The sequence below is a fragment of the Phyllostomus discolor genome, chromosome 12 (assembly GCF_004126475.2).
Source record: "Phyllostomus discolor isolate MPI-MPIP mPhyDis1 chromosome 12, mPhyDis1.pri.v3, whole genome shotgun sequence".
NCBI lineage: Eukaryota > Metazoa > Chordata > Mammalia > Chiroptera > Phyllostomidae > Phyllostomus > Phyllostomus discolor.
In genome coordinates, this window is record NC_040914.2 from 18672732 (window position 1) to 18699344 (window position 26613).

General features: G+C 58.4%; 1 protein-coding gene across 3 annotated transcripts in view; it reads left to right on the forward strand.

Annotated features, from left to right (window-relative positions):
• Positions 1–26613, forward strand: part of BICRA (BRD4 interacting chromatin remodeling complex associated protein) — a 74555-nt gene that overhangs the window by 43667 nt on the left and 4275 nt on the right. For 2 of the 3 annotated variants that reach the window (XM_036012475.1, XM_028529926.2), the window contains exons 2-10: positions 11077–11177; positions 13071–13116; positions 13202–13244; positions 15383–15448; positions 16950–18905; positions 19628–19804; positions 24475–25107; positions 25242–25422; positions 25672–25781. In XM_036012475.1, the coding sequence (XP_035868368.1) occupies positions 13076–13116; positions 13202–13244; positions 15383–15448; positions 16950–18905; positions 19628–19804; positions 24475–25107; positions 25242–25422; positions 25672–25781 (3207 nt within the window). In that variant the 5' untranslated portion in view covers positions 11077–11177; positions 13071–13075. The remainder of the gene's footprint in view (positions 1–11076; positions 11178–13070; positions 13117–13201; positions 13245–15382; positions 15449–16949; positions 18906–19627; positions 19805–24474; positions 25108–25241; positions 25423–25671; positions 25782–26613) is intronic. The other variant, XM_036012476.1, reaches the window with a different exon arrangement.

Here is a 26613-nt window from a genome sequence, read left to right on the forward strand (position 1 = left end):
GAGGGAGAGAAACATCAATCAGTTGCCTCTTGCACATGCCCATACTGGGGACCTAACCTGCAACCCAGGCATGTGTCCTGACTGGGAGTCGAACCAGCGACCTTCCACTTTGCAGGATGATGCCCAACTAAATGAGCCACGACTGGTCAGGGCCCAGTCTTTATTTTTAAAGCCTTGCAGGCTCTGGTTGATGTGGCCCAGGGGATCGAGTGCCGGCCTGTGAACCAAAAGGTGGCTGGTTTGATTCCCAGTCTGGGGTGCATGCCTGGGTTGTGGGGCCAGGTCCCCAGTAGGGGGTGCATGAGAGGCAACCACACAGTGATGTTTTCTCCCTCTCTTTCTCCTTCCCTTTCCCCTGTCTAAAATAAATAATTAATATATATTTTTAGTCAAGCCTTCCAGGTGATTCTGGCTCAAGTTTAGGAATGAGCTGGCCAAGGCACGTGTGGGATGTTGTCCAAGCTTCTGTTTCCCCTTTGCCTCTTTTCACTGCACCCCCGCCCCCCACCCACACACCCATCCTGAAGCTTTCCCTGCTGCCTGGTGCCTTGAAGACCCTGTGCCCGCCCAGCCAACAGAACCACTCCCTTTATTCCCCTCTCTCCACCCCCTTGCCTGTTTCCAGCCTTTCTCGGGTTCCCTGGCTTTTCTAAACTGGTGTTAAGAAAAAACAAAACAAAACTCAAAAACCTTTGGAGGTACCTGGTTTTCTTGGCAGGTCTGCAGCTCCGTAGCCGCCTTTCGAATCTCCTCGAATGGCCAGAAGGGAAAAGCAAGAATGCACAAAACATTTCCGGCGTGTAACTGGGCTTTCAGGAGGTAGACACCAGGCCTTTTATTTGCAATCCACGTTTTACGGGCACACTTTCCCATTGTTAAACTCACTTGCTGGTTCCAGAGCTCTGAAGGTCACTCAGAAGAAAGATGGTGTAGGTTTTAATTGCTCTTCAAATGGCTCTTTCTCTTCCTTCCCCTAAAGGGCTGGGAGCAGGCCAGGAATCGATATTTTTTTCCGTTTCCCTTTTCGGGCTTTGAAATAGATGCAGCTCACTGGCAGCTGCATACCCAGGCCCAGCCAGCTGCCCCCTGGGCTTTGTGCAGAACTGACTCAGTGCCGCCCCGGGAGGGCACGGGCCGAGTGGGCCTCTGTCTGGGTCCCCCCGTGTCAGCAGGACCTCAGCTGGACGTGTCCCTGTGTCTGGGTTCCTTTGTGCAGTGACCAGCCTGGACAATTGTGTGTGACACTTGGTCTGTATGTTCCAAGCCTGTTACATGCCCAATGCAGAGACAGGAGTCTGTCTCATACACTTACATCCTGCAGTAGTGTCTTGGGACCGCCTTAAGTACAACAGCCATGGTGGCTTAAAATAATAGAAGTGTATTCCCTCTCAGGTCTGCAGGCAGAAGTCCCGAATCAAGGCGTGGGCGGGGCCCACAGGGCCGAGGGAGCTGGGGGAGAATTCCGCCTGCCTTTTTCCAGCTTCTTTCCAGCTTCTTTCCAGCTTCGGGTGGCTCCAGCGGTCCTTGGCTTGTGGCTGCCTCCTTCTGATCCCTGCCTCCGTCTGCACAGGCTTTGTCCCCTGTGTCTTCTCATCTGTTGAAAGGCCACTGAATGTGGGGGCTCACCCAGAGAATTTAGGGTGATCTCATTTTGAGATCCTTAGCTTAATGATATCTGCTAAGATTTTTTTCCTCCCCCAAATAAGGAAGGACACATTCAGATTCTGGGTTGTGGACATACCTTTTTGGGAGGTCACCATTCAATAAGCCAGATGCCTGAGAAATAAATACATCGTCAGAGTGTAGCTGCAGGCACAATGGACGTGGTACATCGAGTCCAGGCCATGCTATCTCACCAGATTTGCCCGTGTGGCTGAGCTGTGCTGGAAATGAACTGACTTCTCTGTGGCATTTCGGGGCAGTGTAAGGAGAGAGGGCCCCAGTGGGTTATCGGAGGATGGGGGGGACCTGTCCGGGTGCCGCAGAAAGTCATTGGGTGGGGTTTGGTGGCGGAGGTAGCCCGGCTGGCTGCATTGTGTGGTTCCCATGAACTTGGGAGTCTGTGGGCTGAGGTTCAAATCCTGGCTCTGCCAGTTTGCTAACTGGTGACCTTGGGCAACTTACTGAACCCTTTTCTCTGCCTCAGTTTCCTTCTCTGTAAAATGGGCGTGATAGGAATGGAACCAGCCATACAGGGCTGTCGTGAGAATGAAATGAAATAGGAAGAAGCACTTAGAACAGCACCTGGCACAGGTGCGCTCCTCGAACCTTGGCTGTGATGATGAAGATGGCAAAGCTGGAAGTGGTGGCAGCCGAGGGCATTGGGCACAGGCCTGGACCACCTCAAACTCCTGGCCTTCGAGACTCCAGCCATCTGGGGGTGCTCCCAAGCAGGGGTTGGCCCTGTGCTTGGGCAGGTCAGCCAGTGGCCAGTGAGGAAGTGGGTTGGCACGGAGGAGCAGAGGCCACAGGGCCCCTGGCGGGCTTTGCACGGTCTTCCATGAGAAGTGTGGTTGATGTTCTTGCTGGTGGACTTGAGCTCCAGGAAGGTATGGCCATGTTTGCCCACTGGAGTCTTGGCGCCCAGCATGGGGCAGGTATATAGGAGGTGCTGGGTGACCCCTGCGAATCCGTGGGTGAATGGATGCATGCAGCGGAAGCAATATTTAAAGTTTGTGTGAATTTTATTGTTATTATTTTTGTAAAGATTTTATTATTTTTTTTGGACATGGAGGAGGGAGGGAGAAAGAGAGGGAGAGAAACATCAATCTGTGGTTGCCTCTCACACATCCCCTACCAGGGACCTGGCCCCCATCCCAGGCATGTGCCCTGACTGGGAATCGAACCCATGATCCTTTGGCTTGTAAGTAGGTGCTCAGTGTACTAAGCCACACCAGCTGGGGCTAAAATTCGCATGAATTTTAAATGTTGCCTCCGCTGCAAGCTAGTGCCACTCAGCACGGCCTCTGAATGGTGGGGGTGGGGTGGGGTGGAGGAACAGCAGGTACAGCCCTCTAGAAACCAAGGGCCAACCTTGACCTCACACCCCAGCCTCACCCAGTCTTACCCATCCTGCCTCCCTAATCCACCCCCCTCCACCCCCCTGCCCCGTGTCCTCCTTTCCAGAACCACTATTCCTGCCCAGACCTGGGCCTCACCCTTCCTCTCCTCCCCTGTCCACCCTCCCGGCCCGTGCCACTCCTTGCTCCGCCCTGCCGCACCCACTGTTCAAATACTCAAGCACTGCCCTGCTGAGGGCTAAATAAATGTTGCTTTAAGCCACCAGCACCCCGCCTGACTGCTCAGGACCGTGCAAGACCCCTCATGACCCAGCTACTGCAGGGAGCCACATGGCAGTGCAGGGAGTCAGCGTGTCTGTTTCTGCGTCGCGCCAGGCCCTTGGTCTGTGGAGGGCTGTGTCAGCTGCTGCTACATCGCAGCCCCCAATGAGGAGGCCATTCTGGTGGCTGTTGCTGTGTAACATGTTACTCCAAGTATAGTCATTGTATTGTGCTCACGGGTTTAATAGGTCAAGAATTTCAGTTTCAAATGGTCCTGGCTGGTGTGGCTCAGTGGATTGAGTGCTGGCCTGGGAACCAAGGGGTCGCTGGTTCGATTCCTAGTCGGGGCACATGCCTGGGTTTTGGGCTGGGTCCCCAGCAGGAGGTGCATGAGAGGCAACCACACATTGATGTTTCTCTCCCTCTTTTTCTCTTTCCCTTCCCCTCTGTCTAAAAATAAATACAAAAAATCTTAAAAAAAAAAAAAAAGAATTTCACATGGAATTTGACCCAGTGGGTCTCTGCTCCTGACGTCTGGGGCCTGAGCTGGGGAAGATTCAGAGGCTGGGGGCAGAAGGCTTATCTGTGTGCGTGCTCAGCACCAGGCTGGGTGGACTTAGGACATAAACGACATCCACCATGCCTGCTGGTGGCCTGTTCAGGTCCCAGCTTTGACGTCCCCCTTGTGTGGTGGCCTCAGAGTAATCAGACGGCTTTCTGATGGCTTTCAGGTTCAGCGTCTCAGAGGACAAGGTGAGACTGAATTGCCTTTGGTGATCTAGCCTCAGAAGCCACTTAGTGGCAGTTCTGCCGCACGGCCCGGCTAAAGTAGTCACATACTTCCCTCCATGCAAGGGGCATGGCGAGATCTCACTGGGGATGTTCTGGGGGATGGAGACATTGTCGTAGCCACCTTTGGAATGGCCCCAGTGGTTGATAATGAAACTGTGATCCCGATGGTTGGAATTTGGACTGGACGTGGCTGGGTGCTTCTCGTCCTACCTGGGTATCTGTGGTCAGCTGTAGGTCAGCAAGGCAGCTCTGCCTCTGGTGCTTGGCTGGCTGTGAGCTGTGATGATGGAGGTCATGGGCATGTGTCTCCTGGCCTCCTTCATACGGCAGTGGGCAGAGAGAGAATGTGTGCCAGGTGTCTTTGGGCGTAGCCTCAGCAATGCACACGGTCACTGCTGCCACATTGCTGGCCAAGGCGAGTCAAAAGGCCAGCCCAAGTTCAACGGTTGGGTAACAGACCCCATCTCTGGACCAGAGGAGCTGCAGAGCGTGGCACTAGGGAACATAAGAGTTTCTGGCCACTTTGGCAATCCCCACGGTAGTCTTTCTGCAGATCCCCTCCCAGCCGCCCTCTCCCATTTGTCCGGGCCTCTCTTCCCAGTGGCTTCACAGAGGCTAGTTCCTCACCCATGGAAAGCCATCAGAGTCCTTGTGATGAGTTGCAAAGTCATTAGAAGTGCAAGCTCATTTGTGTCAGGTTGTGGCTGACTACAAATAAAGGAAAACCTAGTAGGGGCTTAAACTGCCAGGATTAGGAAGTCTGGAGGCAGGCAACCCATGAGGAGTTGTTAAGAACCCAGGCTTTTTCTCTCCTCTCAACAGTCGTCTTTTGCAGAGGACCCTATCAGCCTCAGGTTTGTTGTCTCATGGTCACAAAATAGCTGCCACAGCCCCAGTTGTCTCAACTGTAGTCCAAACTGGGAGCGTGGAGTAAAAGACTTTTTCTCTCCAGAGAAGTTTTGTCTTTACATTCAGAGAAACTTTCCCAAAGTCTGCCACAGCCTTCCCCCAAAGTCTCATTGAGCTGCATCCACCTCTATACACTTTGGCTGTTACTCTTTCAGAAAACTATGGCTACTGTAGCTGTAAGGAAGCCTGGGAAAGTGAATGACTGGTAAGGGGAATAGGCAAGCTGTTTCAGCCACGGTAGGAAATACACACTCATACAGACACACACAATGGAAACTGGTGTCACAAACAGATACTTAATGCTTAATGTATGTGGTGCCTTTTAATATTTTCTGTCCTACCCCATTCTGTTTAATACTCTCTACCATTTCATTAAAAAAAAAATCCTGGTCACAACCTGCTCACTGGATTTCACAACCCTCAAAGACATGTCCCATTGTTTGAGAAAGACTGACTCAGAACAGCCTTGGTTTACGTCTTGGAATTGGCAAGTGTTTTCCTGAGCTCACCGGGCTTCTGGGAGGAGGAGGAGGAGGAGGGCTGGGGAACTGGGATTGGGTAAAGCAGCAGCCCGACTTTGCCACTTACCTTCTTGCCCTGCCGAGTCCCATCAGGCAGCGACAGAGTTCTGTCAACTTTCATTTGTATGACTTGCAAGTAACCCGAGGGTTACTGAGGTTCGTCCCAGGAAATTAACATTCGCCTGCGTCTGGTGTGAACCAGGGCCTTTGAATTCCTACCCTGCTAAGCTGTCTGGCTTCTGCACAGCTCCCGATGACAACGCAAAACTCCGATCGCATTACAAGTGCCGGAGGAATTCACACGAGTTTCTGGAAGGACACTTTGTCATTGATGCGTCACGGCTGTTCTCTTGAGCTGCTTATGGTTTCCAGGCCTGACTTTCCCTGCTTTTTATAGCAAATGGTGAGGAATGAGGTTCTTCCGGGTCACGGGGTCTGAGTTTGAATTCTGTCCCATGGTGGGGTTTGAGGCAAGCGTCCTGACCCCTCTGTTTCCTGAGCTGTGAAACATGAGTCAGCGTCTTTCCGGCCTCCTTGGGGCCCCGGAGGGATCAGTGGGTGTGGAGTTAATGCACGACCTGAGACTGAGGAAGTATGGGGGCCAAGCCGGCTTCGCAAGGTGCATCCATCAGCTTTGGCTGAGCCACGTGCAGTAACAAGTGAGCCTCAGATCTCAGGGGCGTTACAGCAGTGAAATCTTGTTCCCACTTGCACATGCGCCCTTGGGAGGTTGGCGGCGGCGGCTCTGTCCGTGTGTCTGTTCCCTTCTGGGATGCGGGACAGGAGCCAATGCCATGGCCCTTAAAGCCTCTGCTCTCCTGTGAACAATTTTGGGTTGGCAACTTTGCACTCTAATTGTGTCCCCTGTGAATCTCTTTTCCAGAAGCTTTTTGAGTATGTGCGTTTCGAGGTGAGGGGTGTCAAATGCCAGCCCTGGTTGAGAACCCCTGGGAATGCTCCCCAAGGCCAGGGGCCATGTCATTATGGCATCCTCAGCTCTATGTGCTGGACACATAGTGGGCACTTCATACTTGCCTTTTCCACCAGGCTGCTCCTTGAATGAATGAATGGATTTGTTTTACTTCTGCAGATTCGTTTAATAAATATTTACTGTGCTCCTACTGTGTGCCATGCCCCGTGCAGACACAGGGGGCACATCAGGGAAAGAACAAACAACCAAACACACAGACATGTGATACTTGATATTAAAGTATTTTTGTAGTTAAAAACTTTTCAATATGAGAAAAATATTGTCTAAAGATTTAATTTATTTATTTTTAAAGAGGGGAAGGGAAGGAGAGAGGGAAACATCAATGTGTGGTTGCCTCTCACGCAACCCCTTCTAGGGATCTGGCCCTGCAACCATGGCATGTGCCCTGACTGGGAACTGAACCTGCGACCCTTTGGTTTGCAAGCTGGAGCTCAATCCACTGAGCCACACAGCCAGGGCCTTCCCTCCCCTCCCCTCCCCCCTCCCTCCTCTCCTCTCTCCTCTCTCTTCTTCCTTCCCTTCCTCCCTTCCTTCCTTTTTAGAGAGAGGGTAAGGGAGGAAGAGGGGGAGAGAAACATCAATTGGCTGCCTTTTGCCCTCACCAGGGACTGAACCTGCAACCCAGGCATGTGCCCTGACTTGGAATTGAACTGGAGACCTTTTTCTTTGTGGGAGGAGCCCGGCCAACTGAGCCATGCTGGCCCAGGCTTTTCCACCATTCCTCCTGACCCGCACTGTGTAGGGAGCTTTCTGTCCTGATGGGCATGTTCTTCATCTGCGCCCTCCCATGCTGCAGCCACACGTGGCTATTACTGAGCCCCTGATAGGTCACTCAGGCGACGGAACTCAGTGTTTAATTTCATTGAATTTTCTATATAAATATCTGTGTTTAAAACACTGATGTTCCTAATTGTCCTTTTTCTCCATTTTAAAATTGTGGCGCAACAGTCATAACATAAAATGTACCGCGTCGGGCAGTTTTCCGCGTGCCGTTCAGTGGCACTGAGGACAGTCGTCGTGGTTGTGCAACCGTCACCGCCATCCAGCCGCAGCACCCTTTGCATCTTGCAGAACCGAAACCGCACCCGTGAAGGTGCCTCCCCAGCCCCGTTCTGGGCCAGGCCCCTGATAGGCTCCATTCTACTTCCTTTCCCTGTGTGTGGACCTCAGAAGTAGAATTGCATAGCATTTGTCTCTGTAACTGGCTCGTCTCGCTTAGCAGTGTCCTCCAGGGTCCTCTGTGTTGAGCCTGTGTCAGGATCTCCTGCCTGAATGGCACTCTGTCCTCTGCGCACGCGCGTGTGGTTCTCCAGCTGCCTGCGGACAGGCGCTTGGGCTGTCTCTGCGCCTTGTCTGTTGTGAAGGAGCCGCTGTGAACACGGCACATGCGCGTCTTTTCCAGACCCTGCTTCTAGCCCTTCGGGATGGGCACCCCAAAGTGGAATCGCTGGATCATGTGCTGGTTCTATTTTTAAATTTTTGAGGAAGCGCCAGGCTGTTCTGCACTGCAGCTGCACCATTTCGCATTCCCACAGATGGTGCGCAAGGGCTCCGATCTCTCCTGGTCCTCGTCGACACTTGTGATTTTCTGTTCATGGATTGTGGCCATCCGAATGGGTGTGAGGTGGTGTCTGTGGGGTTTTTTTTTCTTTTTTTTTTAAGATTTTATTTATTTATTTTTAGAGAGGGGGGAAGGGAGAGATAAAGAGGGAGAGAAACATCAATGTGTGGTTGACTCTCACATAGCCCCTACTGAGTGGGGACTCGGCCTGCAACCCAAGCATGTGCCCTGACTGGGAATTGAACCAGCGACCCTTTGGTGTACAGAACAGAGCTCCAACCAGTGGAGCCACTCGGCCAGGGCTACACCTAGAATCATAATCCCAATTCCTCAGCATCATCAAATATTTAGGCACCTCAAATTCTCTTTTTCAACAGTTGAGTTTATTTGTGTGCTTAGAGGCTCCCTCTGCCTGGTGGTTGAGAACTATGGGATACCTGCTGAGCCCTGTGCACGTGGATGGTGGGCACATTTCTTCCCCGTGCATGGCCCCTTCTTTCCCTATAACTGCCCCATTTAGCCTTGATGATCCCATCTGAGAAACGGGGGTAATGGCGGGGTTGGATGGATTTGAGACTCGGTGCCCAGCAGTTTCCGTCAGGCTGTGTGCCTCACCCATGGCTGAAGTGTGTGACATATAAACCTTCCAGGTAGCAAACCTGGGACCTGGGACCTCTGTCCCCCAGACTGGCTGTTGCCAGAAAGCTGTGGGCGTGGCCAGAGTGCATCATATTCATGGTGGCAGTTAAAAACGATTACAGGCATACCTCTTTATATTACACTTCACAGATACTACAGCTTTGTTACAAATTGAAGGTGAGACATCCACGAGCAAAAAGATTATGCCTCACGTGCTTTATTGTGACACTTCATTGCCGTGTTCTGGAGCCACACTGGCAGTATCTCTGAGGTGTGCCTGTGTAACTAGTGTTTGTCACTTACTAAATGCGTGAGGTTTAACAGTATTCACATAAAACAGTCTCACGGGGGAATGTGATGTTGTCTGCATTTTCCAGAGGGGGTCGAAGGCACAGGTGGGCATGCAGTCTGAGTGGCCTAGCCAGGATAGGAACCCAGGCCTCCTCTCACCCACACAACACCTGACCTGCCTCTCTGGCAAAGCTCAGGGAGAGCACGGGCCAGCCATGCACACACAGCAGCCTTGTTAGCAGCCAGCTGCTCTGAGTCTGGGTTGTGTGTTAAAAACGCAGGAGCTCTGGCCCCTCCTCCTGCTTTCTGACTGCCTGTTTCCAGGGTGGGGCCTGAAGTCAGCGGGGGACTGCATGCAGAGGAGACTGGGGGGCAAAGGGCAGAAGCTGGAGGCCTCTGCACCTCTGACCTGTTCTGGTTTAGTGGCACTCAAATACTAGTACCCAGACCAATAGCATCCAAGCCAGCGCTTGTGCTGAGAGCCCTGCACTCCGCCGCCATGGGAGAGGTGGGGCCTAGGGTCCTGCCATTTTACAGATGGGGGCACTGAGGCCCAGAGAGGCGCAGCCAGTGTCCCTAGGTCACCCAGCCTATGCATGGGGGAGCAGGGACTTGAACACCCCCTGACTCCAACCCCAGAACTGGCACCCTACACTGGACCTCTCGGCATCCACCCAGTGGGAAACAGATGCCACCCTGGGCACCCAAATCTCCCTACCGGATGTGGCTGGGGTAGGGAGTGGGGAATCAACTAGAAACCCTGGGAGCTGTGCGGGTCTCCATACCCGGGCAGTGCATCTGGAATGTAGGTGGGACATGGTGTCTTGTGACAGCCGCTTTCCAGATCTTTTGGGGGGAGGAGCAGGGGTAGCCGGCCCACTCCCTTGTTCCTCCCTTTATCACTCTCTTTTTTATCACTGGGAATCTGACTGCCCCAGGCATTCCTGAAATGAAAACAAAAGCCCTCGGTAGCAGGTCACCCACCTCCGGCCTATCTCCAAGTTTTTACCTTATTTGCTTCAAGTCTTAAAAGAGAAACAGTGCAATGAGCATCTTCTGTGTGACAGCGACTGAGGGCGGGGGAGGGACTCCGGAGTGAGCCTGCCTTGGGTCAAGCCCCAGCCTGGCCACTGCCCGCTGGGGGATCTTGGGCACGTCATGAACTGTTCTGAGTCTGGGTTCTCCCATCTGCAGAATGGGGCTCATGAAAGCCCGCATCTCATACGGAGTTAGAGACGGTGGAAAGGGTTGGTGTGTGCAGAGCACCAGAAACCAGGGGCAGCACCCAGCGGGCCGGCGATCGCGGGGCAGCGGAGGCCTCATTTCGGCGGCGCTGCGGCGTCATGACGGCCGGGCCTCGCTGTTCACTGAGTGCTTCTGCGCGCCTGCCCGCTCGCTCACGTTTGTAAGTCCCGGCTTTCAACCTTCGGGCTGTCTTTCCGGGCACTGGCAGGTGTGTGCAGAACCGTGGAGAACACAGGCACGCGCGGGGCTGAAGCCCAGCGTCCCTAACATCCGGAAGGCAGGGACACGCCCTCCTGTGTCAGAGAAGCTGCGTGCGGCTTGAATTAGAGGCCTGCCTGTCCGCGACGTTCGATGTTGATGCCTCAATAACTTCTGGTGAAGGTGTCCTAAAACAGGAGCACAGAGAAACCACTGACAGGCGGGTGACAAGGGGACAAGACACTTGTGGGGACCTAGTCCCGTGTATGTCCCCCAGAAGAGGTGGTTCGGTTTTCGCCCCTTCAGCACTCAGGGCAAGTTGGTAGAACCTGAGTGCGACGGATGACAGGAACTGACTGTATTCTGTTCGACTGATGCGCCGTGAGGGGTACTGTGCGAAGTTATGCTGTTATGCAGTAGGTGTGCGTGTCTGCGGTGCCATACATGCACACGTGTGGTGCAGTGTACGTGTGTACAATAATGTAAGGTGGTGTTTTATGTGGTTTAAGCTTGTATGTGGACTCTGAGCGCCCGTGCCCTCTCTCCGGTTCTGCCCGTTCTCACTCTGCCCACGCCCCCTTCCCGCTGCCCCGCCCTCCTTTCCCGGACTTTCTCGCTCACAGCGTCTCTGTCGTTCTCTCTCCACAGCTGGCCCCCGAAAGGACACTCCCCGAGTCCCCGGCTGGGGGCCCTGCGTAGACCTGGAGCGGACACCCCCTCCTTCCCTTCATGATTCGTTTGTAGCACAGGTAACCAGTGGGGGGTCCCGTGCATCCCGGAGGGGCTGCTGTCCCTTGGTTCACCCGCCGGGGCCCCCCGGGGCACTTGGGCGGTCCCCCCCACCTCCACATCCGCCGTGGGCAGGGTCTTCCTCTCCCTTTTCTCCAGATTCTGTGTGGACCTTGCCTTTTCTTTCTGCGACTGGGCCTCTTTCCCCACCCCCTCCCCACTTCCCGCGGCTGGTTGACAAGGGCCGGGGGCGGGCGGTGGGTCTGGCGATGCAGGAAGAAGAGAGTGCAGGTGGGGCTGGGATATGGAGTCATACAGGTGTCACTGCTAAATGCGGCAAAAGCCCAGGGAGCACCTTTTTGGGCACCCGGCCCGCCCCCCCCCGCCCTACCCGGGGCAGGAGAGTGATGGGCTTGGGAGGCCGTGGGGATGCAGAGTCTCCATCTACGCTGCCCGGGCTGTCCTGGACCTGTGCTTGTTCATGGGGCCCGTGCAGGGTGCACGTGAGGACATACAAACACACGTGTGTGCCAGGAGCCCTGGGAAGCACCTGTACAGTTTTAGGCCGCAGGCGTGGCCAGAGTGCCCTTTCCGACACAGCTCCTCTCAGACACTGTTTGGAGAAGCCCTGCCCGCAGCCCTCAGAGGCCCCCAGTTGGCTCTTCTTTGTGTCACAGAGCAGCTGAGGGTCCCGGAAGCTGGGGTGGCAGCCAGGGGGGGTCTCACAGTTGCTCAGACAGTGCTGGTGGGGGGAGGGGCTGTGAGCCAGCTGTTCAATGCTGTGTGTGTGTGTGGTGGATAGAGGGGGTCCCTAACTGTCACAGCATCCTCAGTGAGGATCAGGACGTCCCCCTCCAAAAAGAGAGGGCAAAGAACCCACAGCCCTCATCCCTGAGGCACTGGGCGGGGCCTCCCTGTGGGCCCTGAGCAGCCCTAGGAGGAGAGGGTGAACGGGTGGAAGGGGGGCGGGTCCTGTGTGTGTTGGAAGGAGAGACAGACGGATGTTTGGGTGGCAGCTTGGCAAGATGGGCAGGTGGGAGCTGGGACGGGTGGAGGAGCGTTTGGAAAGCTGGAAGGTTAGGTGGGTTGGGGGTGGAGGGGCAGACACAGAGAACCTCAGTCCCCTCGCCTATAGGACGGGCCACGACATGCCTCCCCGTCCCCGGGGCCGGGACAAGCTCTCACGTCCATGCAGCGCTTGGCACTGGGCCCAGGGCCGTGTAAACGCTCAGCACGCGTTAGGCATCCTCGCTGTCGTCATGCTGTGGGCTCAGCCTGACCCAGGGTCCCTTCCTCCCCGTCTGCCCTTCCGTGGGGACCATTCTGTGCATGTCTTCAGGGGGAGCCCAGAACCTGAGCTGAGAGTCCCTCCTTGCTGCCTGCACCTCCTCCCTCCATCTCCTGTTCATTCACCAGACAGACCCCGACCACAGCGCGCTCCTGGCCAGGCCCTGTGCGTGGGCAGGCCGGGCAGTGTGGCAGTGCAGGGCCGGCTTCCTGGGCTCAAGGCCTGGCCCTGCCGCCTGCCAGCTTCGAGGTGGGGAGTGAGGGTCTCTGTGCCTCCACTTATTCCCCTGCACCGTCGAGGCGGCAGCGCCCGCCTCGAGGGGTTCCGTGAGGATGAGCTAGAGTGTGTGCTGTGTGTGGTCAGGGCTCGCTTCGTCTCGAGTGATTCATCATCATTGTTTTCAGATCCTGGGGACAGGGAGGGACGGGGAGGAGGAAGAGGCAGCTGTAGCTGGTCTCCAAGCCCCAGAGCTGGTCGCCGCCCCTACCATGCCCACAGACTCATGGGAACAGAGACCCTGGCTCCTCCAGGGGCCTTGCCCCCCTGGGAACAGTCCTCAAAGGGAAGGTCCTGGTATGCTGCCGAAATCTAACCTGTCTCCCTGCCCTCTTCCCACCCCGTCCAGTGGCGATGGATGATGAGGATGGGAGATGCTTACTGGACGTGATTTGGTGAGTAACGGCTGCCCCCCACCTGCCCTCCCCTCCCCCGCCCCGCCCCGCAGCCCCTCAGTGCCTCTTCCCTTCTTTCTTCCAGTGACCCTCAGGCCCTCAACGACTTCCTGCATGGATCCGAGAAGGTGAGTGAATGCCGGGCCAGGAGGTGTTCTCGGGGCTGGGGCTGACGCATTCTCTGGGTCAGTAGGCATCTGCCCCCTGACTCTGTGAGCTGGGCAGTGGGGAGCAGGAGAGATGGCCAGTTCCTGTCCTCACTCCATACACACTGCCTTGGTCAGCAAAGTAACCAGTCACTAATAAAGGGGATGGTGGAAAGCACCATGCAGGGTAGGATGAGGAATAATGGTGTCACTTGCACAACAAAAGAGACTTTAAAGAAAATTAATGGGGCCCTGGTGGGTGTGGCTCAGTGGATGGAGTGCCAGGCTGTGAACCAAAGGGTCCAAGGTTCGATTCCCAGTCAGGACACATGCCAGGGTTGCGGGCCAGGTCCCTAGCAAGGGGCTCGCAAGAGGCAACCACACACTGATGTTTCTCTCCCTCTCTTTCTCCCTCCCCTCTCTGAACATAAAGAAATAAAATCTTTAAGAAAAAAAGAAAATGAATGGGGGGATGGGAGCAGGGGCTTATTGAGCTAATGTGGTCAGGGAGAGTGGGTCCAAGGAGGTGACACTGAAGGTGAACCTGAGGGGTCAAAGGGAGGGGCCGTGGCGCTCCGGGCAGGCCAAAGGCAGGTACAATGGTGGGGAAAGCCGGCATGTTTGAGGAACACAAGGCTGGTGGGGCCGGACTAAAGGGGACACTAGTAGGAGGTGAGGCCGGAAGTGACAAAAGTCACCAGGTCTCTCGGGGCTGGGAAGACCCGGGTCGAGGAGATCGGGTTTTATTTTGCACGACAGGCAGCTCTGACGGGTTAGTAAGCAGGGGAGTGCTACAGTCGAGCCGCACCCCAGAGGCTCGTTCCCTGGGGGACAGAGCAGGGGGCAGGGGAAGTCTGCGAGCCACGGGGAGTTGTGTCAGTCATCCAGGGGTGCGTAACAAGCCGTCCCAACACTCAGTGATGGAAAGCCCCCGTGAGAGCTCAGGGAGCAGCGTAGCTGGGCGGCCTGGGCCAGCGTGGGTCCCGGAGCTGCAGTCGGGCGTCGGCGGAGGCTGGGAGATGGAGGCTGGGAGATGACAGTTTCCACCACAGCTCCTTCCCCTGGTGTCAGTGGGTGGCCTCCACTCCTCACCTCGAGGACGTCTCCTCGGGGCAGCTTCAGGGCCTGCAGGCCAGGGCAGCTGACTTGCCCAGAGCGAGTGACCCAAGGGAGAGAGCCGGGGGCGGGGGGGGGGGAGCTCAGTGCCTGTTATGGCCTCGTCTCCGAAGTCACACGTCACTTCCGTCAGACCGGATTCACTGGACGTGAGTCGCTGAGCCGGCTCTCTCTCACAGGGAGGGGCGGGGAGCTCCAGTTCTGGAAAGGAGACTCATCAGTCGGTAGAGAGGGGGCGAGCACATCAGGGTGACAGTGGCCCAGACCCTGGGGGCAGGTGGTGAGGAGGGGCTGGCCCCGGCCTTGGCATCTCTCTGGGAGGCAGAGTCAACTGGATTTGCTGTCGAGGAGGCGAGTCTAGGAGGCCTCCTGGGTTGTGACTTGAGTGGGTTGTGGTGCCATTTTGTGTGACTGGGGTTGTGGGGTGGATTCCAGAAACTCACGGGGCTGCTGGTGGCTGCCAGGCCTGGGGCTCTGGGGAGACACCCAGCTGGAGAGAGGACCTGGCGAGACCACCGCGGCCTAGACAGACGCTCCCCAGGTGCTCCGAGGTGCCAGGCTCTGTCCTAGGTGCTGAAGGTGCTCGTGGAAACCAGCCAGATCCCTTCCGCCTCCCAGAGGCAGGCGCAGCACCTGGAGCTGGGCGCCTGGGGGGGTGGGTTGTGCCGGTGCTCGGTGCTCGAGTGACTGACTGCGTGAGAAGGGACGGAGTAGTTGGGAGGGGTGGCATTGGTGACAAGCCGGGAAGGAGGCGCTTCCAGGGGGATGGGGCTGCGAAGGTCAGGGGCACAGCCTGGGCACAGGATTCTTGCGCCGGGACGGCCACAGTGTCGGGAGGACCTCAGAAGCCGGGCTGAGGGACTCAGTGTCGGGGTCACCTTGCCCCCCGCCTCGTCTTTATGGTTGTGTCCCGTGTAACCCTACGTTGGTTTCTGTTTTAGAGCAGGGGCTGGCTCACTGCCCGGCTGACCTGTGACCTTGGGTGGGGGCGGGTCTTGTTGCAGCTCGACAGCGACGACCTCCTGGATAACCCCGCGGAGGCCCAAAGTGCCTTCTATGAAGGTCCTGGGGTAAGTGGCCCCAGGGCCCAGGGTGGGGTCACGCTGGTCCCCAAGCTGAGCTTTGCTGGGCGGAGGGCAGGGGCAGTCCCCGGGAACAGTGTGGGTGGAGGCGGGACTCTGCTGCCAGAGCATCCTGACTGGGTCCCGGCCTGGCGACCTGGGGCGCCCGCTGGTGCACAGCTGTTCTGGGGCATCAAGGCAGATGCCAGCTCTGGGGTTCACCAGGGCACACTTCTCTCAGGGGGAGGGGGCGTGGGGGTCTGTAGCCCTGTCTTTGCTCAGCCATTGGGGGGTGACCTGGGCAGGGAGAGGGCATCGACTGAAGCAGACCTCAGGCTCCATCTGGAAGGTGAAGGCAGGGTGATAATTGAGCACCTGTTTGCCCCGGCTGTGCTGGACCCATGACTGAATGCCAGTGTCCTCTCTCCTTTCTCTCTCGGCCCCTTCTCCTCCTTCCTCCTCACCCGCTCTTCTTCCTCCTCCTCCCTCTTCTCTCTCCCTTCCCTTCCTCCCTCCTCCTCATCATAACTATCATTTACTGAACACTTCTTATACCCAGGCCCTTTACAGCACTTCGTTTACTCCTTATAACTATAGTAATATATTCTGAATAATGTTTCTTTCATAATATAAATGGTTAAGTCCAGATCCCAAGAAATAAGGATTTCTCCCTATTGTTACCTTTGTAGACCCAGTGATGGTGCTGGGCCCGTATTCTCCTTTCAGGGCCATTATTCTTCGGGCAGCTATTGGTTGTTAATGCCCACTCAGTCCCTGCTGGGGGTGTCACCCAAAGTCACCACCCTCCTAGGAGGCTGTCTGGGGGTCAGATGTCAGCAGGGACCCCATGCCGGGAGCGTGATGATTGCTCGTAGAATATTCGCTCAAGTATGCATGCACATATCTGTGCCCACGTGGCCTGGACCACGCGTGGGAAGTACTTAAGAAGTGGCTGGCACTGTTCTGTTTGCCAGAACCATGGTCTTTTACCCAAAGCCCTCGGTGCCAGGTGTGTTTCCAGTTCAGGGTTTTTCAGACTCTGGAAAGGTGAGGCTGGGTTTTTGCACTGCATGTGACGGCACGCTCATTCACCTTTCCATGGTCACGTGAACAGGGGTCGCATGGTGTGGGCAGGTCAGGCCTTTACCCAAGAGCGCCGCGTGGGTCCTGGTCAGGTTTCGCTTCCAGAGCGATGTGAATGCAGTCGTGGTTCCCAGAGCCTCCGGGGCTTTGGGATCGCAGGGAGGAACTAAGGGCCAGCACGACTGTCTGCTGAGTGGTTTTCCTTATGTGCTCCTGACGTGAACAGATGGGGACAGTCCAGGTTAAGCGAGCTCCACAGCGAGGCTCCAGTGGAGCCGGGATTTGAACCCTGGTTCAGCCGCTTCCAGATGGAATATTCTTGCTGACTGCGCCACTCCGACCCCGAGGGTCCCTCATTCCAGCCGTGCCCTGAGCCCAGCCCTTCACTAATCTCAGGTCTTTCCTTCCCACCTTATTTGGCCTCCAGCTCCACGTGCAAGAAGCTTCTGGCAACCACTTGAACCCAGAGCCCAGCCAGCCAGCCCCCAGCGTGGACCTAGACTTCCTGGAAGATGACATCCTGGGCTCCCCCTCAGCTGGGGGGGGCGGCGCGGGCAGCGGGGGCTCAGACCAGCCCTGTGACATCCTCCAGCAGAGCCTCCAAGAGGCCAACATCACCGAGCAGACGCTTGAAGCCGAAGCTGAGCTGGACCTGGGTGCCTTCCAGCTGCCCACCCTGCAGCCCGCGGATGGCGGGGCGGGCCCGGCCGGTGCTGGAGGGGCTGCCGCCGTGGCCCCGGGGCCCCAGGCCCTGTTCCCCAGCGGCACAGACCTTCTAGGACTCCAGGCCCCGCCCACCGTGCTAACGCACCAGGCCCTGGTGCCGCCCCAGGACGTGGTCAACAAGGCACTGAGCGTCCAACCCTTCCTGCAGCCCGTGGGCCTGGGCAATGTGACCCTGCAGCCCATCCCGGGCCTCCAGGGCCTGCCCAACGGCAGCCCCGGGAGCGCCGCAGCAGCCACCCTCGGGCTAGCCCCCATCCAGGTGGTGGGCCAGCCAGTCATGGCACTCAACCCACCCACTTCCCAGCTCCTGACCAAGCAGGTGCCTGTCAGCGGCTACCTGGCCTCGGCGGCGGGCCCCTCGGAACCAGTGACCTTGGCGTCAGCCGGCGTGTCACCCCAGGGGGCCGGCCTGGTCATCCAGAAGAACCTCTCAGCCGCCGTGGCCACCACACTCAATGGGAACTCAGTGTTTGGAGGCACGGGAGCCGCCACCGCCGCCGGTGCGCCCTCGGGTCAGCAGCTGGCCGTGGCGCCGGGCCTTGGCGCCTCGCCGCTGGTGCCAGCGCCCAATGTGATCCTGCACCGTACGCCCACGCCCATCCAGCCCAAGCCAGCCGGGGTGCTGCCCCCCAAGCTCTACCAGCTGACACCCAAGCCTTTCGCCCCCGCGGGCACCACGCTTACCATCCAGGGTGAGGCGGGGGGGCTCCCGCAGCAGCCTAAGGCCCCGCAGAACCTGACTTTTATGGCGGCAGGCAAAGCCGGCCAGAATGTGGTGCTGTCGGGCTTCCCGGCGCCCGCCCTGCAGGCGAACGTGTTCAAGCAGCCCCCTGCCACCACCACGGGGGCGGCCCCGCCACAGCCGCCAGGCGCCCTCAGCAAGCCCATGAGTGTCCACCTCCTGAACCAGGGCAGCAGCATCGTCATCCCCGCCCAGCACATGCTGCCCGGCCAGAACCAGTTCCTGCTGCCCGGTGCGTCCGCCGTCCAGCTGCCCCAGTCGCTCTCGGCCCTGCCGGCCAACGTGGGCGGGCAGATTCTGGCGGCCGCTGCCGCCCCCCATGCGGGCGGCCAGCTCATCGCCAACCCCATCCTCACCAACCAGAACCTGGCGGGCCCGCTGAGCCTAGGCCCCGTGCTGGCCCCCCACTCCGGGGCCCACAGCGCCGCCCACATCCTCTCCGCGGCCCCCATCCAGGTGGGCCAGCCGACCCTCTTCCAGATGCCGGTGTCCCTGGCCGCGGGCAGCCTGCCCACGCAGAGCCAGCCGGCCCCCACCGGTCCCACTGCCACCACTGTCCTCCAGGGGGTCACTCTGCCCCCTAGCGCCGTGGCCATGCTCAACACCCCCGAAGGTCTGGTGCAGCCAGCCACCCCCGCTGCCGCTGGGGAGGCCGCACCTGTGCTCACGGTGCAGACAGCCCCCCAGGCGCCCCCCACGGTCAGCACCCCGTTGCCTTTGGGCCTCCAGCAGCCACAGGCACCGCAGCAGCCCCCCACACAGGCCCCTGCGCCCCAGGCTGCCAACCCGCCTCAGGCCACCACCCCCCAGCCCAGCCCGGTCCTGGCGTCCAGCCCGGAGAAGATCGTGCTGCCCCCCTCTGCCGCCGCCACGGCCATCCTCACTCAGGACTCCCTGCAGATGTTCCTGCCCCAGGTAACGGGGGGCGGGGCGGGGCAGGGGGGTGCTTTCTCTGCGGGCGGGTGGGGGGCTGTGGGGCAGAGGAGCAGGCAGCGAGGCAGCGGCTGGGGGGGTCTTGTGGGCCAGGAGAGCGTCTTGGAAGTGGCACCCCTGCTGTGGGCCGCTGTGTCCCCTAGGTGGGGGCCCAGGGGTGGTGGACCTGCTGACTGACAGGCAGACAGACAGACACAGAGGGAGGCTGACTGACAGATGGCTGACAGGGAGAGGGACCAACTGGCCACAAGGAGAGGAATCGACTTGACACCAAAGAGGGACAGGCAGACAAGGAGAGGGACTGGTTGACTGACGGACAGACAGATAGACAGACAGACAGATGATACAGACGGTGAACGGCTGGCTAACAGGACTGATTGACAAGGAGAGTGATAGACTGACTGGCAGAGAGACTGCCCCCTGCTGGAGGGCTGGGGTTGGGTCATAGGGATGTGGACAGACTGACAGGACAGATAGAGAGAGAGGTAGAGCTGGAAGACGACAGACCTCCAGGGACCCGGTGGCTGGGGCTGCCGGGGCTCCCTGGCGCCTAGACCCCCGGGGACTGCCAGCCTCTTGGTGTCCCTGGTGCCTGGTTCCCAAACCCCCTTGTCTGGAGCATTGCTGGGGGCTGGGGGTTCCTCAGGGTGGGGAGGCCTCAGGCCAGGGGCGGCCTGGTGACCCTGTGTGGCTGCCCCTTTTAGGAGAGGAGCCAGCAGCCCCTCTCTGCCGAGAGCCCCCACCTCTCCGTGCCTGCCTCAGTCATAGTCAGCGCCCCGGCTCCCGCCCAAGACCCAGCCCCGAGCACCCCCGCCGCCCACGGAGCTGGCCTCGGCCCTCAGGCCCCAGACGGCCAGGCCTCCCCGGCGCCAGCCCCCCAGGTAGATGAACCCAGCAGCCTCCGCTAGCCCAGCCAGCCCTGCCCCTGCGCCCCCTCCGCTGCCCTCCCTCCCCAGCTGCCCTGCCTGCCTCTCTGTCTCGCTGGCTTGGGGAATGGTGCTCTCCTTTGCTCCCCAGACATTTCCGAAGGGCTCCGCACAGTCAGGGACGCCTGAGGCCAGGGCCAGCCCCAGGGAGCCACTCTGGGTGGGAAGTCACTACACCCAGCAGGCCATGGGTGATTTCCTCAAAGTACCATTTTCGTGTCTGGGTAAATAAAACACGCGGGCCGTTCCCACGTCAAAGGGCACGGAAGAGCAGCCCCTTCTCCGAGCTGCAGCCTGCTGCTGTCCCTCCCCCTCTGGGCACACACAAGCAAAGTGAGATCTGGATTCTTTTCTTTCCTTTTTTACAAAAGACACAGCATACTCTGCATGCAGGTTTGCACCTTTTATCATTTAAAAATTCATCATCGAGGGGCTCTGTTCTTTTATACCACTGTGTAGTATCCCGTTGTGTGGATCTATTGCTTATTTAACCATTAGTCCATGATGTGGGCATTTTTTTTAAGAGGCCATCATTTTCTTTCTTGCTTTTTTTTTTTTTTTTTTTAAGATTTTGTGTATTTACTTATTTTGAGACAGAGAGCAAGAGAGGAGAAAGAGAGGGAGAGAAACATTGATGTGTGGTTGCCTCTTGCATGCCCCCTTCTGGAGACCTGGCCCACAACCCAGGCATGTGCTCTGACTGGGAATCGAATAGGCGACCCTTTGGTTTGTTTGCAGGCCAGGGCTTAATCCACTGAGTCACACCAGCCAGGCCCCATGTTGTGGGCATTTTGGTCACTTCAGTCTTTACCTGTTATAAGCAAGGCTGCCAAGAATGACTGTACATCCCCCTCTTTGCAGGATATGTTCTTAAAAAGGAGAGGCTGCATCTAAGAGCCCACATATCTGTAGTTTTGACAGGAATGGCCACGTCATCTCCTTGGCATGTAAATCGGTTTCTCCTTTGTCACCGATGCATGATCTGTACCTATTTTCCCACAGCCTCAGCCCTGAATCAAACTTGGCCAATCTGGTAGATGAAACATTGTATCTTGTTGTTATTTGCATTTCCTTTGCTGTGAATGAGACTGGCTGTGGCTTTCACAGATGTAGAACTATTTGTGTATTCTGTGGAATTGTCTGTTCATTCCCTTTGCCATTTTAACATTTGGGTTATTGGTCATTTTCCTGTTGATTTGTAGAAACTCTTTACATATTAGGAAATTCAGCCGTTGTCTCATATGGGTCATGAGCATGAGAGGTTAGGAAGAACCAGACACCTTTTATCCTGGACAGTGTCATGACTCAGGCAAAAGGACTGGCGGGTGGGTCGGTTGGGACAGGAAGGCATCCTCGAGGTCCCGAGTGGCAGAAATCAGCTGGGCTTTGGCCTCCCACAGCTGTGATCTCACTCTCATGTGATCTCGGTGCCATGTGACTTTAAACAACCAGTCTGTTCAGGGCGGGACGTTTGCTGCGTGCCAGGCCTTGTGCTGACCCTGAGCGAGTCACTGGGGCCGCCGGACCTTGGCTTCCTCACCTGGAAAACGGGAATAGTAGTTCCTTACAGATCTGTCAGGGGTACACAGGTTCACGCCTGCTTCGCACAGAGCAAGCGCTTGATAGTCTATTTGCTGTTCTTGTCATTTTAGCTGCTGTTGTTATGGGGCAGAGCCTGAGTCCCATCCAGAGGGACATGGGGTCATGAGGGCATCGGGTCCCCTCTGTGCAGGGAGGAGAAACAGGCAGGAAGGAGCGGGGGGCAGGGGGACAGGAGCACCGGCCCGCCCATGAGAGCCCGAATGGGAAGCACTGTTTCTAGAGTGGGTCCCCCTGGCTGGAGGTTCCCTTCTTCTGAGCACTGTGGTGCAGAGCCGGGCTGGAGCACGTTTGTCCCCCACTGTTTCAGCGTGGCACTTGCAGACTCGCTGCTGTGGGCTGGGTGCTTGTCTAGGCTCCCCTCAGGAGCTCAGCTGCCCCAGTGCACCAGGACCGAGGAGGTTCTCGGGATAAAGGACTTTCGGCTTTAAAACAGAGACAGTAGAGCCCTGGCTGGCGTAGCTCAGTGGATTGAGCTCGGGCTGTGAACCAGGCATCGCAGGTTCAATTCCCAGTCAGGGCACATGCCTAGTTTGCAGGCCATGACCCCCAGCAACCACACATTGATGTCTGTCTGTCTGTTTCTCTCCTTCCCTTCCTCTTTAAAAATAAATAAATAGAAAATCTTTAAAAAAAGATAAAAAAAATGGAGACGGTAGAGATAAACTCTACCGGGGCAGAGTTTTGTCTCTTTTGTCAGTGTTGTGTCCCCAGGGCCTGGCGCACAGCGGGCCGTCAGTGAGCATGCATTAAATAACGGAACTGGGGAAGGAGCTGTGCCGCCCCGTTCACCCGCCGGGCAAGCACTGCCCCGTGAGGTCAGAGGGAGAGCATGCCGCCCGGCCCCGCCTGGGGTTCGAAACCCACTGTCCCAAAGAATGTGGGTGGCCATCAGGAACTGGGACTCTGGAACCCCTGCCCTGCCACTGTGGGCCCCGTGCCTCAGTTTCCTTACCCATCAAGTGAGGGTGACGGTAATAGTGTTGATTTCATGGGTGTTGTGGTGAGGGACAAGTGAAGTTCGTGAAGGGCTTGAACGGGGTCGGCATGTGTGAAAGTCCTGTGGTGTAGAAAAGACAGGCCCACTGTCTCTGAAGGGCCAGGGGCAGCGTTTCAGGCTTGGAGGGTCCCCATCGTTGCAGTTGTCCTCCGTTATCTGCAGGTGACACTTCCCCAGGTCCTGTCGCCGTGGGTGACTGATACCTCGTCAGTCATCAACCTCCTTTACTGTTTAATATTTTAGTAGAGATCTCAGCCCTTAGGAACAAGAACATTCTCTTACTTGGCTACAGGAAATATATTCAAATTCAGCACATTCAGCACGGAGACAATACTGTTGTCTAGTGCACTGTCCATAATGCCGCTTAGCCAATTGCCCAGCCATCGTGCCATGTATCACTCCGCGTATTTCATTCAGATTGTATTCATCCGCGCTCTTCGTGGGCCTTGCGTATGCGGAGGGGTGCGGTGGGCCGGCGCTCTTCCCGGGCCTCACTCAGCTCCTCGCCTGTGTGGGGCCCTTGCGGTTGGTTTCCTGTTTTCTCCCGCAGTGGATAGCCCTGTGAGCAAGGGCCCGACTGCTCCTCATGACAGACACCTGGTGGGGGGCCGCCAGGTCAAAGGTGGCGGGGCCTTTTCCAAGTCACCAGACCAAGCTGCCTTCCGGAGGGGTTATCCGGCTGCCAGTCTCAGCCAGCCCTTTGTGGGAGCCAGGGGCTGCCCCCCGACCTCACCATAGTGGGGCCAGTCTTTGGGAACAGACAGACTGAGCGACCAATGGGTGTGTGTTTTGAACTGAAGTTAGGCCGGGCCAAGCTTGCAAGAGTCCGGGAGCTCGGAGCCTTAAGTCAGGACCCAGAAATCACGAGTCAGCCCACTTCGGGGGCTCGAAGCAGAGAGCTCAGCTTTGGGGCGCGGCAGTGCCAGAGACTTTGGACGAGTCCCAAGTCTTCCTCCCTCGGCTGCGAAGTCCCGGGTGGTGGTCAGACAGGGAGAACCCTGGACCCGTTCTTCCGGCGCCTGGCTCCAGGGTCTCCTCTGTGAACTTGGTCCAGTGTGACCACCAGTCCCAGGGCCGTGGGGGCCACACGCATGGGCCTGGGGGACCAGTCGTACTTGCTGGGTCGGCGAGAGGGGTCACCGGGGGCGGGTTCTGCGACCGTGACCTCTGGGGCGGCAGAGTGCAGAGAGAGGCGCTGTGGCTGAGGGGTGTTTCCGGCAGGGCCTCGTCTCTGTCTGTGCAACAGAACTGTGCCGGAGTCTCGTGTACGAGTCTCACACACACGTGCGCACCCCCACTCATGTGGGCACACACAGGCCCATGCCTGCAGGCGTGTGGGGCCCAGGATTCGCAGGCTGCTGTCCAGGGGCCCAGGCCCTTCCCCTCCGTTTCCTTCCCCACCTGGCTGTCTGGGTCCCCTAGACCCCACTGTGCCCTCTGTGGCTATCAGCCCCCACCCTGGGACATGGCCCAAGGGGTCTACACTGGTGTCGGCTCTCCTGGGTTAGCTAGACAGTCAGGCCAGGTTGGGTGCTGGGATGCTGCCCCGCCGACTGCCTCCTTCCCCCGCGCTGCTTGTGCTCACGCTCCTTGGCCCCCGCCTCCCCGCTGGGCAGCTGGTGTGGTGTGGCCTGCTGCTTCCTCTGCTGCTGCCCCCGAATCCTGCAGAGCTCACCTTTGTCTGGGGAACTGGGGAGGCGGGCATGTGGTAGGGGGGATCAGAGGGTAGAGGTGTGGAGGGGATGAGGTGGGGCACAGGTGCAGGGGTGAGGTGGGGGTGAGATGGGAGACAGGTGCAGGAGTGAAATGGGGATGAGGTAGGGCACAGATGCAGGGGTTAGGTGGGGACAAGTGCAGAGGTGAGGGGGGCCAGGTGCAGGAGTGAGGTGGGGGACAGTGCAAGGGTGAGGTGGGGAGTTGAAAAACGAGTTTCTAGTGGGAGTAGCAGGGTCCCCAGTGTCCTGGGACAGTGGGAGCCAAGGTTGGTTCTGACCCTGCGCCCCTACTCTGCCTCCCCCCCGCCCAGATCCCAGCAGCGGCTCCACTGAAGGGCCCAGGCCCCTCCTCATCCCCTTCACTACCTCACCAGGCCCCTCTGGGAGATAGCCCTCACCTGCCGTCCCCACACCCCACCCGGCCCCCTTCACGCCCACCCTCCCGCCCCCATTCCCGTCCGCCCTCCCAGCCCCAGAGCCTGTCCCGTCCACCCTCAGAGCCTACTCTGCACCCTTGTCCCCCATCCCAGGCCCCCCCCACTCTGCCTGGCATCTTCGTCATCCAGAACCAGCTGGGCGTCCCCGCACCTGCCAGCACCCCTGTCCCCACTGCCCCAGGCCCACCCCAGCCCCCCCTGCGACCCCCTTCCCAGCCCCCGGAGGGGCCGCTGCCCCCAGCCCCCCACCTCCCTCCTGCCTCCACCTCCTCCGTCGTGGCCTCCACCGAGACATCCGCCAGGCTGCCAGCCCCCACGCCACCAGACTTCCAGCTCCAGTTCCCGCCCAGCCAAGGGCCCCACAAGTCCCCCACGCCCCCTGCAGCCCTCCATCTGGTCTCCGAGCCCACAGCACCCCCCCCACCGCCTCCTCGGACCTTCCAGATGGTGACCACCCCCTTCCCGGCACTGCCCCAGCAGAAGGCTCTTCTGGACAGATTTCACCAGGTAATGGCGGGGGGCCGGCCCCAGTGCACACTACCCCAGCCCTAGCCCCTCCCACTGCACCCCCGGCCCTGGTGCCTGGCTGCCCCAACTTCTTGTGGGTGTCCCCACCCCTCAACCACCTGTCCCCTCCTCAGGTGCCGTCCGGAATCATTCTCCAGAGCAAGGCCGGGGGACCCCCCGCCGCCCCACAGACCTCTGCCAGCCTGGGGCCCCTCACCAGCCCCACTGCCTCGGTGCTGGTCAGCGGGCCGGCCCCGTCCGGGACCCCCACCGCCCCCAGCCACCCCCCTGCCCCGGCACCCGTGGCCACTGCAGGTAGGGGAGAGACAGCCATGAAGGAAAGCTGGGGGTCTGAAGAGGGGGGCTGAGCTGTGGAACCAAGGGGTCACTCGGATCTCACAGGCCAGGGAAGGTGGAGGAAGAAGGCCTGGCTCCCAGACTCGGGGGCTGGGGGGGCCACCGGGGCCAAAAAACCAGAGCAGAGCAGGGTGCTGGCTTGAGGGGGTCACGTGTGAGGAAGGCCGGTGGCCTCTGAGCCCTGTTTGCTCCCATTCCTGCCCCCAGGCCTCCCTCCTCTGCTTCCTGCCGAGAGCAAAGCTTTTGCCAGCAACCTCCCAGGCCTGAGTGTGGCCAAGGCCACTGTGTCTGGGCCAGGGAAGTCCTCCGGGCTGCAGGTAAGGGGCCTCCAGAGAGGAGGACTTGGGGCAGAGGGTCAGGGGAGGCTGACAGGCAAGTAAGACAACTTGAGACGGTGGGTAAAGTGGCAGGACAGTCGGGCAGTGGGCATGGGCGAGTCCAAGATCGTTGCACACAGACACCACCACAAGGGGGCGATGGTAGGACAGATGGCCTGAGACCTCAATGTGTCCCTGGGGGTGGGAGCAGGTGAGAGGCTGAGGCTGAAGGAGGAGGGGCAGGTGGGACGGTCAGATGTCAGCTCTGGACAAGTGGATGAGAGCCCCAGAGAAAGGGTCTGGTGGGACCGTAGACACAGGAACGGGGTAGGGGGGGCAACTGAGGCAGAGGCCACCAGTCGGAAGTGGGGGTGGGGCAGGGAGACAGAGACGCATCTGCAGAAATGAGAGGGGCAGGATAGGTGGAAGGATACAGACCCAAGAGTTTGGAGAGTCTTGAAGACAAGCTTCACCAGAGGCGGAGCCGGAAGACAGGGAAGAGGGAAGAGGGAAGAGGTCACGGTGCAGAGGCCTGAGGCAGAATGAGAGGAGAGGGGCTGGGGAGAGAGGCTGCAGGGAGGGAGACTCCAGAGTGTCCCTGGTGTCCCCACGGCGGGCTGGAGAAGGTCGAGACCCACGCACGAGAAGGTGCCTCAGGGGCCTCTGGTGGAGGGTGCCGGGGCTCAGACCTGCTTGTCACCCTCTCCTCGCCCTGTCCCCACCTGCACCCCGCCCAGACTGAGTGTGATGGGCAGGGCCAGGAGCCCATGGGGGAGACAGGGCCTCTCCTGCCTGCGTCCCAGTTTGGGGGCAGAGGGGCAGGGCACAGAGG